At 55.9% G+C, this 15,010-nt stretch overlaps 1 protein-coding gene across 1 annotated transcript in view; it reads right to left on the bottom strand.

Annotated features, from left to right (window-relative positions):
* Positions 1 to 1,149: 1,149 nt before the first annotated feature.
* The window catches only part of LOC103610664 (guanine nucleotide exchange factor VAV2-like), an 81,267-nt gene continuing 67,406 nt past the window's right edge, over positions 1,150 to 15,010 (bottom strand). The window contains exons 5-10 of the mRNA XM_008594780.1: positions 7,829 to 7,931; positions 5,981 to 5,995; positions 5,065 to 5,163; positions 3,480 to 3,548; positions 2,117 to 2,217; positions 1,150 to 1,198 (exon numbers count right to left, since the gene is read on the bottom strand). Coding sequence (XP_008593002.1) covers positions 1,150 to 1,198; positions 2,117 to 2,217; positions 3,480 to 3,548; positions 5,065 to 5,163; positions 5,981 to 5,995; positions 7,829 to 7,931 — 436 coding nt within the window. The remainder of the gene's footprint in view (positions 1,199 to 2,116; positions 2,218 to 3,479; positions 3,549 to 5,064; positions 5,164 to 5,980; positions 5,996 to 7,828; positions 7,932 to 15,010) is intronic.

Genomic DNA, 15,010 nt, shown 5'->3' with positions numbered 1-15,010 from the left:
CGGGTTAGGGAGCTGTCCTGCTCCCCACCCCCTCCCAGGGGCTGGCCAGTGTGCTCACACCTGCTGGGGCCTTGTCTGCTGTCCTGGTCACCACTGCCACCTGTCCACAGGCACTGCCTGCTCTCTCATGTCTCTGGAAACTCCCCAACCCAGGGCCGCCTGGACAGCAGGCTCTGGGATCCTTCCCCATTGAGGAGGGGACATGGTTCCCTGCCTGGAGCTACAGAGCACATGGAGAGGCACTTTCAGGTTTGCCCGGGTGAAGGAGCCTGAGAATCCAGCCCTGGGACTGTCCCCAGCCACCCCAGCAGGGAGGGCTTGGGCTGAGCTGACAGTCACCTGGTGGAAGATACTGGCGACACTCCTTCAAATGACAGACAGATGGACCCAGGGTCCCGATGTGTGCACCCAGGACCACATGGTCAACCTCCCCTGTGGGGCCTCCTACAGCTCCCCAGAGCAGGCATCAGACCCTTCAGAGTGGGCCCAGGAAGCAGTATTTCTAGCAAGCTCCCAGGAGGCTCTGACAAGCAGCCAGGTTGAGGGGCTATTAACAGACACCTTGGCTCGTTCTCCAAATATTCTGAGTGACTGAAAGCAAGTCACTGTCTCCTGATGGATCTCCTAGGATTTCAGTGGCCAGAAACGCCACGTCCCCAGCCTCCAACAGCGTGAGGCACCGTCCAGGCCCTCTCCTGATTCAGGCCTGTCGGCATCCTCAAGGCCTGAGACCTCCCGCTGGGACGGCAGGGCCACACTGAAGGCCGCCCCTACACGCCTACTTAGAAGCTTCAGAAGCAGGACAGAAGGCCAGCTCTCACCACCTCCATCACCTGGGGATGCAAACGGACAGACGGACGGGCTTGAAGCAAAGAAGGGGCAAGCGCACGGAGGCCTCCTGACAGCGATGTTTTGTTTTAAACAAGCTGCAACCCCCCCCGTTGACAATATTGGCTCTGGACGAGGAGCCCGGGGCAGTGGCGGGAGCCAACCTGGTGGGCATGATTAAGGCAGGCGGATTCGTGGTGCTACAAAGGCCCAGCACCATGTCTGCCTCTAGACACTGGCCTGGTCTCTTCCTGCAAGATTCCACGGGGGAAGAGGGGCCGCCGCAGGTTCAGGAAGTTACAGAATTCTGACTAATCACATCTACACTCCCCCGGGCTTCATGGACATTTGTCCTGAAAGCTCCGGAGACCTGGAGGAGACCAGACAGGGATGCAATAGGAAGAGCCGGGACCTGGCGCCTGCGGGCTCCAGAAACACATCTCCACACGTCTCCCCATGTCCGAGTGCCTGTGCCCGTGGCTGCAGCCCTGCACCCCCCGCCTTGTTCCCTGGGGCCCAGGCCCTCCTCCTGCCGGCCATGGCAGCAGCTCACTGGGCATCACCAGCTGTCTTGGCAGCTCAGGCTAAGTCCCCGTTCCCCTCAGGATTCTGTATAGAACAGATGCCATCCTTGTCCCCTAATCCACAGATGAGGAAGTCAAGGCGCAGAGTCACACATCGTCAGTGGCAAAGCAGAAAAGTGGCCTGAGCCTTGGGGACCTTGGTACCCAAGGTTGCCGCCATGACACTGTCTTGCTGACTGAGTCACTGCTCCAGTCTGGTGTCCCCAAAGCCCCATTCAGACCTGTGTGGAGTGGGTTTGGGCTCTGTCTTTCTCCAGAAGTAGTCGTGCCATGCCCAGCTCCCCGCCCAGGTGGAGAGCTCATAAGGACGGCCTCTTCCAGGGTGCCCAGCTTCCCCGGACCATTGCCACCGCTGAGCCGTGACGTCACAGGCATCAGTCAGCCACACAAGACACCACATAAGCAAGAGGCACAGGGGGCTGTGGAGCCCCCATGAGACCCCTCCCATCTAAACTGCGCTCATGGGCGTCCCTCCGGGCTGTGATGGGTCGGGGAGGGCAGGCAGTGTTCTTGGTTTACAAGTGAGGACATCGGGGGAGTGCGGCCATCTGCCTCAGGACGCCAGCACATGAGATTCCCACCTGCGCACTCTCTCCCCACCTCTCTGTTCTGTCCCCAGGGTGGGTCTTGAGAGAAGCCCAGACACTTTCCTGAGGCCCCACAGGCAGGGAGGGGCTGAGGAGCCGTCAAGGCTGGACACTCACCTTTCCTTGAAATCAAGGAAGACCTTGGCCAAAGTGCTGCCCCCCGCCATCATGGACACGTCGATGGCCCTCAGGAAGCTGTGATGCACCTTAATCAGGTCCTGGGAGGAACAGGAGCAATTAGAGCATGAACAGGCCGCCCACGCGAGGAGGGTGCTCTCTGCACCCCAAACGCACCCTGCAGTCCTGCCCTTTCAGTTTAGGACTTTTATGTGATCGCTTCTCGGCCTCTTGGCTAAGATCAAGCGTGAAGGACTTCCACGTGAGAGGCCTGGGAGCTGGGCCCACACCCGCATCCCCGTCAACGCCAGGGTGCAATTCAGCTGCAAAGTCCCACAGCGACGGGTACACGGAGGAGACCACTACATGGTCAAAGGGGAGCATCGGCCCGTCTGGACGTGCAGTGGCTGACACAGGCAGGCTCTCGTGCAGAACAAGATGGGGGCACACACAGCGGCTGCTCTCAGCCAGTGTCCTCGGGGCTGTCCATGCATGTGGGGGCAGAGAGGCTCTCAGCAGCGGCCCTGGTCAGGGCTGCATGGGATGGACTCTCTGCAGTGCAGAGTCAGGGCCTCAACCTGGGGGAGGTGTGTCTCCCCACACAGAGCAGATGGGTGACCAGCAGGCAGCACCCTGGCCTCCCCAACCTCTGCCAGCTCCCTTTCTGTCTGTGGTCATCTGTCCTGGTCATGGCTCATAGCAGGATGAACTCTGGGTCAAGAGCACAGAGAACGGGAAGCTCCAGGGCCTCGGACAGCCTCATCCAGGGGAGCGTGACCACAGCCCAGCCCTCAACCCAGTGAGAGGCCGAGAGAGGCAGGACAGAGCCGCACCCCTGGCTGCTGGCTCCTGCGGTGCTAGGCCAAGGGGAAGCGCCGGGGCAAGTGTTCCCAGAGGCAGCCCACCCATGTGTGGCCTCCTGACCCCCGCTCTGCCGACCACGTGGAGGTGAATCTCCCCACAGGGAATTGCCTTTCACAGGCTGCGTGCAGACACCACAGAGCAGGCGAGGGGGCTGCTCACGGCAGGGAGGGACACGTTTCTCTCCAGCTGCTGACAAAAACCTAACAGTCCTCGGCGGCTCCGGTGCCCCTTCCAGGGCCGCGCATGTCTGTGCCAAGCCCACCAGAGGGCAAGGAGGTCCTCTCATGCCGCAGCCAGAAACTTTGTCCTCCAGCTCCTAACGCCAAAGTCCCCAGAGAAGGGGGCGGTGTCTCTCCTCTTGCCACCAGTCAGCCATGAGTCAACTGCGGAGCTGGCAGGGACATAGCTCTCAAAGCTCCCGGGGACAGCAGCGCATGAGCCTGCCTGACATCGGAGCAGCAGCCAACTCCGAGCCTGCCAGGAGCCAGGCGGGCCTTACCTCCAGGTTGATGAAGACAGCTGCCATGTCCGCCGGACTCAGCACCAGCCGCAGGGGGCCCATGTAGCTCTGGAAGAGAGAAGTCCGGACTGCCGCCTGGGCCCGGAGGACACCCACCACCTTCCAGGCTGTGGCTGCCGGCTGGTGGGTCCCTGAGGAGTGGCTGCGTGGGCTGCGCACGGAGGTGCTGGGGGCTCCCCGGGCAGCATGGAGTCCTGGTGCTACCCAGGCTCTGTTCCACGATGGCCAGTGTAGTGCGGAATGTGGGGGGGGCCCTGGTGACAGTCCACACCTGGGACACAAGCAGAGCCCCACGGAGGCCATTCACTCGGGGCTGGACATGAGCAAGCCCAGGGCGGTGCTGGTGTTGCTGGAGATGAGAGGGCTGCAGCCAGGGGGCCAGGCCGCCACCCCAGGGTGCCTTTTCAGATGGACAGCGCCATGATTCACACCCAGCATTCACTGCCAGAGCACAACACTGTTATCAAAAGAGTGCTCTCCACCCGCAGGGGCGCCGGGATGGTGGGCCCTGGCCTCAGATGAGGGGCTGGCACTGGCCTCTGCAACTCAGATTCCTCAGCTGTGATGTGGGCGTAGCAACACCTCCCTGCTACGGCTAGGGGAGGGTCACATAGGACTTACGAGCACACTCCCTCCTCCACCCCAGACGGCACAGTGCCCCCTGGACAGGGTGGAGACAGACCACTGGAGCCCACCTGTTTTCTGCCACAGGACTTGGGCTGCAAGTACGTGGGAGGGGACACAGAGACTGCAGGGCCCTTGGCAGGGGCTGACCTGATGCTGTCAGAACCAGGATGTGCAGGAGCGGGACTCTGCTGGGGTGAGCATGGGAAGGGTTTCAAGGGAGTGGGACAGCATGGGCCAGGGTGTGCCTGGTGTTTGCAGAAAGGCCAGGTCAGGGAGCTGAAGGGCAGGCACAGGGGCCTGCTGGGGGGGAGCCCAGGCCAGAGCAAGACCAGCCTGCAGCAAAGCGGGCATTCCAGAATTCCTGGCTGGAGCCTCCCCACTTCCCTAAACAGTAAAGGACCCATTTAAGTGTCCCCTTCATGGCCACACTGTACTCTACATCACAACGAGAGAATGGCCAATAAGATTGTATCTTGAAAATAGTGGTGGGTTTCTCACCCTGGGAAGCCCTGGCTCTCCACATTGAGGACACAGTGACAGGGAAATGCCTGAGCCAGGCTGGCCAGGTGCCCGTGGGAGACCAGCTGGGGTGGGGGCAGGTGAAGGCCTGGCCGGGGCCCTCTCGAGCTCAGCAGGCTGGCGGAGAGGAAGGAGCTTGGACGCGGGAGAGAGCTGACCAGGTCATCAGGCTCAACCACGTCCCAGTGCAGACCACTCCCCACCACTGGTTTATAGAGGCGGACGCCGGGCAGAGGTGAGGGAAGGCGTCCGAGGAGAGGGGGTGCACATGAGAGCCTGGCTCAGTGCTGGCTCAGAGCACACCCAGCAACGGGAACCATGATTACGCCCTATCTAGGCTCAGAGAAGGAGACCTGGGGGAGGGTCTCAGACACACCGCAGCCCTGCCCTGGCCCCCACGGCCAAAGCCCACCCTCACCTTCTCAATGTCCTCCAGGGTCCGGTAGTACTTGGCCTCAGTCTCCTGAATCTCCAGCAAGCAGCAGTTCCGCTTGTCGTCCTCTGTCATGCCCATCTTCTAGAGGGAGGACACGGGCAGTGAGCCAGGGTCCCCGTGGGCCCCGCCACCCGTGCACCTGTGCTGTGAGACCCCAGGCCACATGCCCCAACCCGCCCAAGAGGATGCCTCCTCGGGTTTGGCCCCGAGGTTGCCGAGCGTGAAACAGTAGGGCCAGATGGGAGGCAGGAGGAGCCCAACCCCTTCCCATCCCTTCCCTTCTGCAGATGAGGAAACTGAGGCACTGGGAAGAGATGTGACATGGAGACAGCACCAAGGTAGGAACAGAGGCTTCTAGAACCCCACTTCCCTGATTCTGAATCTCAGTTCTTCACCAGACCAGTGCAAGGACCTCAGAAACCGACCATTCCAGCACATACTGCAGGTGTGACTCGTTTAAAGCACTTACTGTGTGCAGAATGTCCCCTGCATACAGCAAGTGGTGACAACCAACTTCCTGAGGCCCCACCAGCCACAGAGCACAGGTCCCAGCGCCAATTACCCCTCAGGGCTGTTACCGTCAGGTCCACACTGTTACTCTAGGGGTCGCACTGTTACTCTTGGGGTCACACTGTTAACACTTGGGCTGAACTGTTAATGCTCAGGGCTGCACTGTTACTCTAGGGGCCTGGGGCCACACTGTTACTCTTGAGGTGGCACTGTTACTTGTGGGGCTTCATGGGGGTGTTGAGGGCCCATGATCCTCCTGAAACCATGTGTGCATGATGGTGTCTCCCTGGATCCTGAGTTTTCTCAAGGAGGCCTGAGACCTCCCAGAAAGGTTGTGAAGTCAGCGCTGGTAGGACGCCCCCCTGGCCTTCCCTTACCTGCCACTTACCTGCATGTACCTAATCTGAAAGCATGGAGAAATAAATGAGAGACAGAACCAATTAGCAGTGTTGACGCTGTTCTCCCAAGCTGTGCTTGGGGACATCAGGGACACCCCTCCCTGATTAGACAACAGCCCCAGAGCCGCATCAGAGCCCTTCCTGTCGGCGTGGTAGGGCATGAAGTAGAGAGCTCAGGGACCGGGGCCACCCCGGCTGGTCTTCCCCATGCCCGGGCAGCACCTGCCATCCTCTGGATTTATCTTCTGTTGGAGAAGTCACAATCCTCATTACCTTCTACTTAGACTGTTCAGATAGTTCCAGACGTGACAAGGAGAGGAAATAAAACGAGCTGTTTTATCTCGTAGGACCCTGGCAGGAAGCAGCCCCCCGGCTCCCTCTGCCTGCATCAACTGGACAGCTGGAGAGTGCACCAGCAGAGTGCTGGGCAGAGAGGGACAGGCAGATGCCAGCTCGTCCCCAGGACATGCGCAACCACTTTCCCAGCCCCAGCAGGTTCTGCAAACAACCCTGGAGCCTTCCCCAGGGGCTTCAGGACCAGGGACAGCAGCGGGCTCCAGGGAGTGCCCACTCTGTGGTCTCTGGCCAGGCACAGATGGGGTTCTCAAGAGAGAGAGCTTGCATGGCCCAGGGGAGGGGGATGAGAGATGCTCCAGACAACCTCAGGCCACTGCACCCACAGGCGCACTGTCAAAGCCACAAGGCTGGCTAGGCTGTCATAGGACGTGTCAAGCCAGCTCTGGAGAGGTGAGGGGGGCCTCCGGCAGTGGGGGGCAATGGTTCAGCCTTCCCGTCCCCTAACAGACTGCCCCGGAAGGCTCAGGAGCAGAGCTGCCGGCTGCAAGGCTCCCTGGGAACCACAGGCTCTCAGTCCTGCTGCCTCGCCACCAAGGACCTATCACCTCCTGAGTGAGACCCCTGGTGATGGAGGGAAGGAAACCCACCTTCAGGTCCTTTCAGGGCAAAATGAGAAACCTGTTTGGAGAGTAAAGTTTGGGTGCATGAGACCACAGCCCAGCACCCCCCAGCACAAGCCACTGCTGCAGCCGGACACCATCAGCATGAGATGTGCCTCTTCGAAAGGCCCCCTTGGGGACCTGTGTCCCCAGCTTTGTGTTTCTCCGCCACCACTGGTTCCTCCCACACCGAAGGAAAACACTGAAGTTGCTTTTTGAGAAGCCTCCCGTTTCTTCCACAAAAGTGAATGGCCTCAGAAGCCTCCACCGGTGGCAAGAGGCATCTCCACAGAGGCTTGGGGGCCTGCCCCACCAGGTCCCATTTTCCCTTCCCAGCCTGGCCCGACCCCGCCTTCTGCACAGCAGCTGTTGGCAATAAACTCGTGCTGGAGCAAACTGGAGTCCAAGATATTACTTGCCAACGCCTGCTCGGAAACTAATATGCTCGCGACATAAAAGACGCACAGCTGCTGATTCAGCCAGTGTCCCTCACCGCTCCCTGCACAAAGGGGTAGTGCGAGGCGTGCTGTGTTAGAATGAGCGTGGAGTTACTATTTTAAGGCTCCCTGGGCAGGAAGAACTAAGGACCCTGCAAATCCTTGGAAGGAGAGCTCCATAACAACATGGACGGAGGGTCTCGATGGCCACAGTGTCACATCTGGGACACCCTGGAACATCTCCACAGAGAAGAAGGGCATGAAGCAGGCTGGGAGCAAGGAAGGGTTTCCAAGGATACTCCATAGAGGAACCCCATGGGGACCAGGGAGGACCATGGGGGGCACCCTCTGATGTCCCCTGCACCTGGAGCAGCTCCCCTCGGTGGCTCCGATGTAGGATCAGCTCAGAGTCTGTGAAGCAAGGCCAGGCAGGGGGCGGGCTTACCATGGGCTGCTGCACCTCCACTTTGATGATGTCTTCATAAATATCGTCCCCTTCATCCTCACACGGGACACAGTCGTAGATGTCCTCCCCCAGGTCATGCTCGCTGCAAGGAGAAGGGGGGTTAGAGGAAAGCAAGGACCAGGCACCTGACTGAGGGGACACAGCTCAAGGGGCCTCGGGGAGTCACCCGCCTCGGCCTCAGTCTCCTCGTCTACAAAATGGGGTGGGGCACCCGCCCCGTGGGGCCTCTGTGGACTCGAATCAGCCCGTGTAGAGAGCGTCACCCCACGCTTCGCCTGCTGCCTACATGACACTCATATTAGAAGGACCTACCAGGATAAAGCCCTGACTTCTCCAGCCCTTAGTAAATGCTGGGGATACACACCAGAGGCCCAGGGACAAGACCCCTGCCAGCACCAGAACCCTCCCGCAGCTAGTCAGTAGGAGTGCCCAGCTCCTGCTCCAGACTGCAACCCCCTCTCCCCTGGCCCATGCCTGTGATCTAGAGCCCCGCACCCTCAGCTCAGCCCAGGGTCTCCATGGTCCTCGCGGCAGAGGTGTGAAGGTCAAGGGTACGGAGCCCACACGTGGATATCTTCCACGTCAGGCACTAAGGAGGCAGCGTGGAAAGCTTGTGATGTGCCTTCCCAAACTAGCACCAAGGGAATTACCACCTACGCTTTAATTCAACGAAGCTTTGTTTCAGCTCACGGCTGTGTCTTGATTCGGCTCCGAGTTACCCCTCTGCCTGCAGGACTTAGGTCTTGGGATGCCTCCTCCAAGAGGCCCTCGGGCATCCCCCCTCAATCTGTGATCCAGACTGTCCCAGGCGCTCATGTCCTGGTGTGATTCCTCTGGCTGCATTTCCAATGATTATGTGAATGCCTGTTGATAAGCCCGTCTCCTCCCTGCACCAACAACCTCTTCGCCCCTTCTCAGCCTCCACTCCTGACACATGGAGGTGCTCAGCAGATCAGCAAATGAGCCAATCCAACCACCCACCTGTTCCCACAGGCCCCACTGGGGTGTCACCGTGCCCCAGGCTCAGGGGCAGGGGCCACCCCAGGCCCAGGTGGATCAGGGCCTTCAGCTCTGCAGATGGGTCTATCCTCAAGCAGCCTGGCTCAGAGGCCAGCCCTGCGTGCCCTCAGCTCTGTGCTGGCTAGCCTCAAGCACGGCCTGGCAAAGTTCACTTCCAGGGGCACAGAAATACAGAGATGCACTCCCTGCCCCAGCCCAGCATGCAGAGGAACGAAGGATGGAGGCTCACAGAGTTTACGAATGGCATCCCCAGCCAAGCAGTCTGCCCTGGCGTCACTCAAACCTTACTTTTGAACATCAGCTGTCACGTTTTTGGGCTGGGGTCAGGGAAGATCACTCAAAATCTACTTGACAGAGGGAGGGCGTGCTTATCTTCAAGGAAGGCCTCTGCAGCTGAGGGTCCCATCAAAGCCCTGGCCCCTCCCCCGGGAGGGCCTCTCTCTAGGGGGTGCTGGAGGGCAGGCTCAGCCCCCTGACTGGGTAAGCCCGCAGCCTGCCGCCCGCAGCCCGCCAGTGAGCCAGGCGAAAGCGCAGGCCGCCGTGCTTTCCTTGACTTTCTGCACCACTGCAGCTGTGAGGACGCCAAAAGCCGGCCGGAGCACAGAAGCTAGCCGGCGACAGATGACACGTGGCAAGACCAAGCTAACAGAACCCTGGGACAATTACATGAATAGCTACCCATGTGCCACGCTCCTGGGTGCCATGCCTGCACCAGGCACTTGAAAAACATTTAGGCTTCCTAGCCCCACAAAATCCTTACAAAGAGACAGCACTGTGGCCATTTTGCAGACTAGTAACAAACACACTGTGGTTAAGTAGAGGGCTGGGGCCGAGCCTGGGCTCAGGGCCACGCTTCTCGCCCCTCCCTGCCCACCCTCCACTGTGAGAAGTCTGCCTGGACGCCAGTCGTCCAGAACAGATTCTGGGGCGCAAAGCAGCCTCCAGATAGGCTGGGCCCACACTCTGGCGGCAGGGGCTCCCCTCGGAACAGACATGAAGGTGTCTGTGAGCACGTGGGTTCTATCACAGACCCGTCCCGCAGGTCCGTCCTCCAGGCGGGTCTGGCGATTGTACTGGCAACTGTCACTCGCGATGGCACATGTCACCTCCCCTGTCTCTCCAGATGCTGCCCCCAAGGAAACAGCCCCTGCCACTCTGCCTGCGAAGTTATGGGGGATCCTGGCAAGGGACTGCAGGCGTGTTTTTCGGCAGGAGCCGGCCACCCCAGAGTTTGATCGTGTAGCAGAGCGAGGCTGCACACCACCGAGGATGCTGGCAGTGGGGATCCGAGGCGAGGCAGGGGGCTGCAGGCTGCTGAGCCCGAAGGCAAACGGGTCCACTCACACACCAGCTTTGCGCCTGTGGGCATGGGCCAGGTGGAAGGAAGTGAGGGCGGGGGGCTTTGTTGAATATTCTGTGAGCCAATGAAATGGATGACGTGGCTACAAGCCGGGCCTGGAAAGGGGCCGCGGGGTCCTCCAGCAAAGGGATGGCAGACAGCCAGCAGAGGGGTCCCTCTCACCCCACACTGTGGGGACATCCTGACTGACTGCAGGCCTCTGGCCCACCCATCCCAGAATCCATTCCAACAAAGACCTCTGTGCAGCCAGAACCAGCTCTTGAGTTACAAATTGTTCATGTTCCCAGGTGAGCGCGGCGCCCTTCACCGCACAGGTGGGAAAGCCCGGGGCCAGTGAGCCACCCGGGATCTCCCAGGTCCCAGGGAGATGACACCCGTGCTGTGTGCCTCCCACTCCAGTGGCCACGTGCTCCCATTTCCTGAGTACCTTAGGATGTGCCAGCTCGGAAGTCAGCACTGGGAAGTACTGAGAGAAATACAAGGTGCAGGCTGCGGGTGTTGGGGTCCAGGAGGCACCGGCCACACAAGAGCTGCGGTGATTGATGAAGAGGAGGACAGTGAAGGCTGGGGTGGTCGAGACACTTCCTGGAAAATGAGACTTGAAAGATGCTTCGAAGCCCACGTGGACTGATGGCACGTGAGAAAGGTGCCTGAGTGGTACAGTCCCACCTCCACCTCGCTCTGCCCCGGCCCGAGCTTTAAGGCAGAACTGACACACCTGTATGTAGGTATGTGTGCCTCGAGCACAGTGCGAAATGCCACCCACAGGATTTCACAACAGTTCTGCTCAGTTTATAAAGACCTAGATCCAGTCTAATGGATACACCTGCGCGACCCACGCCCCTCTCGCGTTATAGACCATTTTCCTCTCCCCTAAAGTCCCTCCTGGGGACCAGCCTCTGACTGTGGTTCGCCACAGATTGGTTTCGTCTGCTGTGGAACGTCAGTGGCACCAGGCATTTTGTCTGTTTCTGTCTCTCAGCATCATGTCTTGGAGAGCCATCCGCTCATGCCATCGCCTGCATCAGCAAGCCCCTTCCTTTTCACTGCTGAGCACTAACCAGTGGCATGAATGACAGTTTGTTCTCATCCATCCTCCTTTCAAGGGACATCTGGGCTGCTTCCAAGTTTGGGTTACTGTGAATAAAAGCTGCTACGCGAGCAGTCAAGCCTTTGTGTGCACGTGTGTGTGCATGCGCTCTTGTCCCCTTGGGAATGAAGCTCCACCAGGAGTGGGACTGCTGGGTCAAAGGGCAGGTGATGCGTAACTTAAGAGGAGCTGTGAGAGTCTTCCGCAGCGGCCACAGCGCCCCACGTCCCCACCAGCAGCGCGTGCAGCTCCAAGCACTCCCCATCTCTCCAGCTCTTCTGTCACCAGAGTGCGTGCGTAGTGAAATATTACTGGGACTTTACTCTGCATTTCCGTGATGACTAACGGTGTTGAGGATTTTTCCACGTACTTACTGAACATGTGTATACCTTATTTTATGAAAGATCTGTTCACAACTTTTGTCCATTTCTGAAAATCGGTGATCTGCCCTTTTCTTATTGAATTCTAGGAATTCAATATGTTCTTTATATGTTCTGAACACAAATCCTTTGTCACATATGTTTTGTGAATTTCTTCCCCAGTCGTTAGCTTGCTATGAATTTTCTTATGGTGTCTTGATAAGCACTTATTTTTAATTTAATGAAGCCTAATTTATCAAAATTTTCTTCTGTGGTGTCCTGACTCTGTCCCATGTCCTATTTAAGAAATCCTGTGTGTCTTGTCTAAAAAGTCTTTGCTTTCTTTCCAGTCACAAAGTGTGAGGCTGCTCCATCTTTAAAACCCCTAACTAACACTAGCTGTGTCCCTTGCAGGACCACTGCCCACAGAAGTGAAGCAGCAGCCAGGAGGCCAGGTAGTTAGAATGACAGGTAGGGACAGCTGCTGACTATAAAGAAAGGGGTCTAATGATTAAGTACTGGTACGGCCACAGCCGGTCCAGCTACCCGCATCACAAGACCACCAAAGATAATAATCACTCTCATAAGACATTTGGAGTCAGTGACATTAGCCTGTTTCCTAGTTAGTAATTGCTTCTTGGCTTTTTCCACTGCTGTGTGAACTGCTAAGTAAACTTGGGCTCAACCAGGAGGTGGCGCAGAGAAACTTTGCAAATGCTCCTGGGTCACTGCCCGTCTGATCCATCATCCTGCAAGTAATTGCCCTTTTAATAAAAATCTTTGCTTACTGCATGGAAGTGCTTCCTTCGTTTTTCGGACTTAAAATACCTTCTCAGTTTGGTGGGCATTTTGTCTTTAGCCCACCTCCAGACACAAAGGATTTTTCTCCATTATTTTCTTAGAAGAGTTGTGTAGTTTTAGTGTTTATGTTTAGGTCTCTGATCCATCTCAAATTAATTTTTGTTTGTGGTATGAGGTAGGAGTTGAGGTTCATTTCTCCCCCAAAGGAATATCCAGGTGTTCCAGAACAATTTGTCAGAAACTTTCTTTTTCCCATTGGATTGCTTAGATCTCTTCGACAGAAACCAATTGACCCTGTAAGTTTGAGTCTGTTTTGGAACCTTCTATTCTGTTCCATTGATATATTCATCTATTCTTATGCTAATACTGCTGTGTCTTGATTACTTTAGTTTTATAAAAAATTTTGAAATCAGGAAGCGTAAAACCTCAAGCTTTGTTCTTTTACAAGACTGTTTAGGCTATTTTAAAGTCCTTTGCATTTCCCTATAAAATTTAGAATCATCTTGTTTGTTTCTTTAAAAAAATAAATAAAAGCCACTGGGATCATGGTAGGAACTGTACTGAATCTTTAGCTTAATTCAGGGAGAGTAGATACCTTAATACCATCTTCCAATCCATGAACATAGTATACACTTTCACTTATTTGGGTCTTATTTAATTTTCTGAGCAATATTTTGTAGTTTTATCATAGACGTTTTAGAATTTAGAAAGGATTGGGTCTTTCTGTTTTTCCATGTTTTTTTCTGCCTCCTTCACTCTTTCTTCCTCTTCTGGGACTCCAATCACACCCATGTGAGGCTCTGTTTATTTTCTCCAATCTCCTTTCCTCTCTGTTACTTAAAGTATATAACTTCCATCAAACTGTCTTCAAGTTCAGTCACTCTTTCCTCTGCCACCTGCAACCTTTTATCGAGTGAATCCAGTGACTGTTCATCTCAGGTATCATGCTTTTCAGTTTCGGGATTCCCACGTGACCCTTTTTTATAGTTTCTCTTTCTCTGCTGAGGGTCTCCATCCGTCCATTCATTTGTCACATGTTTTCATCTAAGTCCTTGGCCATTTTTACAAAAGCTGCTGTGATGGTTAATTTTATGTGTCAACTTGCCTGGGCTAAGGGATGCCCAGATGGCTGGTAAAGCATTATTTCTGGGTGTGTGTGTGAGGGTGTTTCTGAAGAGATCAGCATTTGGATTGGTGGACCACCCTCCCCACTGTGGACAGGCATCATCCCATCCAGTGAGGGCCCCAATAGAACAGAAGGTGGAGGGAGGGCAAATTCGGTTTCTCTTCTTTAACCGGAATATCCGTCTTCTCCTGCCTTGGACATCGGAGCTCCTGGTTCCCTGGTCTGCACACTCTATGACTTACCCCAATTCCCCCCACCCCCGATCCCCCACCAGCTCTCAGGCCTTTGGTCTCAGACTGAGAGTTACATCATTGGCCCCTGGCTCTCAGGCCTTCAGACTCAGACTGAATTACACCACCAGCCTCCATAATTGCATCAGACAATTCCTGTAATAAAACCCTCTTACATATCTCTGTGTAGCCTACTGGCTCTGTTTCTCTGCAGAACCCTGACTAATACAGCTGCTAATTGCAACATCTGGGTCGTCTCATGGTTGGCTTCTATTGACTTTTTTCTTGAACATGAATCATTTTCTTCTGTTTCTCTGCAAGTTTGGTGATTTTTTTAAATTGGACACTGGATGTTATGAATGATGCATTGTGGAGACTCTGGATCTCACAATTTCTTCTGAAGAGCAATTGTTGTCCTAACACTAATTTGGTTGAACTCAAGCTTCAAACCCTGTCTCCCTGCAGTGGGCCGCGGATAGACCAGCTGCTGAATCCAGTGTCCAGCTGCTGCTGCTGCTTGTTGGAAACCTTAGGGACTTGCCTGTGCACGTGAGGTTTACTGGCCAGTCAAGGCTTTAGGTGGATTTTACATGCAGATTTTGGGACTCCAGCTGCTTGGACCCTCTCTTCCAGCATTTCCCTCCTAACGTCGGGCTGCTCTACCGGCCCCACATTCTGTCCTCTGATACCTCTGTGTTCTGCATGGAGGGGGAAGTAGCCTTAAGCAAAAGGCCATGAGCACTGAAATCCCACCCCCGATGTGTGTCCCTCATGAACAGACTCTCTCTCCAGTTTCTCTCAGCTTTCCACTACTCCCCAGCTCCTCCAAATATATATTTTTATATTTTTCCTAATTTTTGTAATTGCTAGCTGCAGGAAAGCTAGTCTGATCATGCTGCTGTCTCTACTGCAAGCCAGTAGAGATATAATCTAGGTATATTATTTATAATTCTTAAAGCAACTCACTTTGCACCAGTGTAAACTGGGATTCAGAGAGGTGACATAAGGTGAGTCCACACAGCCAGCTAGAACCTTCCCTCTCTCACGGGAGCAGCTCCGGAAGAATCTGTGGGTTCCTCCCGGTAAGAGTGGGATGACACAGCCCAGACGCCCATGCTCACAGAAGGGACAAACCACGGGAATGCGGTCAGGGTGGTCACCCACGTTCTGAGCTT

Source organism: Galeopterus variegatus, unplaced genomic scaffold (genome assembly GCF_000696425.1).
Source record: "Galeopterus variegatus unplaced genomic scaffold, G_variegatus-3.0.2 Scaffold11537, whole genome shotgun sequence".
In the NCBI taxonomy this organism is placed as follows: Eukaryota; Metazoa; Chordata; class Mammalia; order Dermoptera; family Cynocephalidae; genus Galeopterus; species Galeopterus variegatus.
Note: the sequence above shows the minus strand (reverse complement) of the source record. Positions and strands in the feature narration are given on the sequence as shown.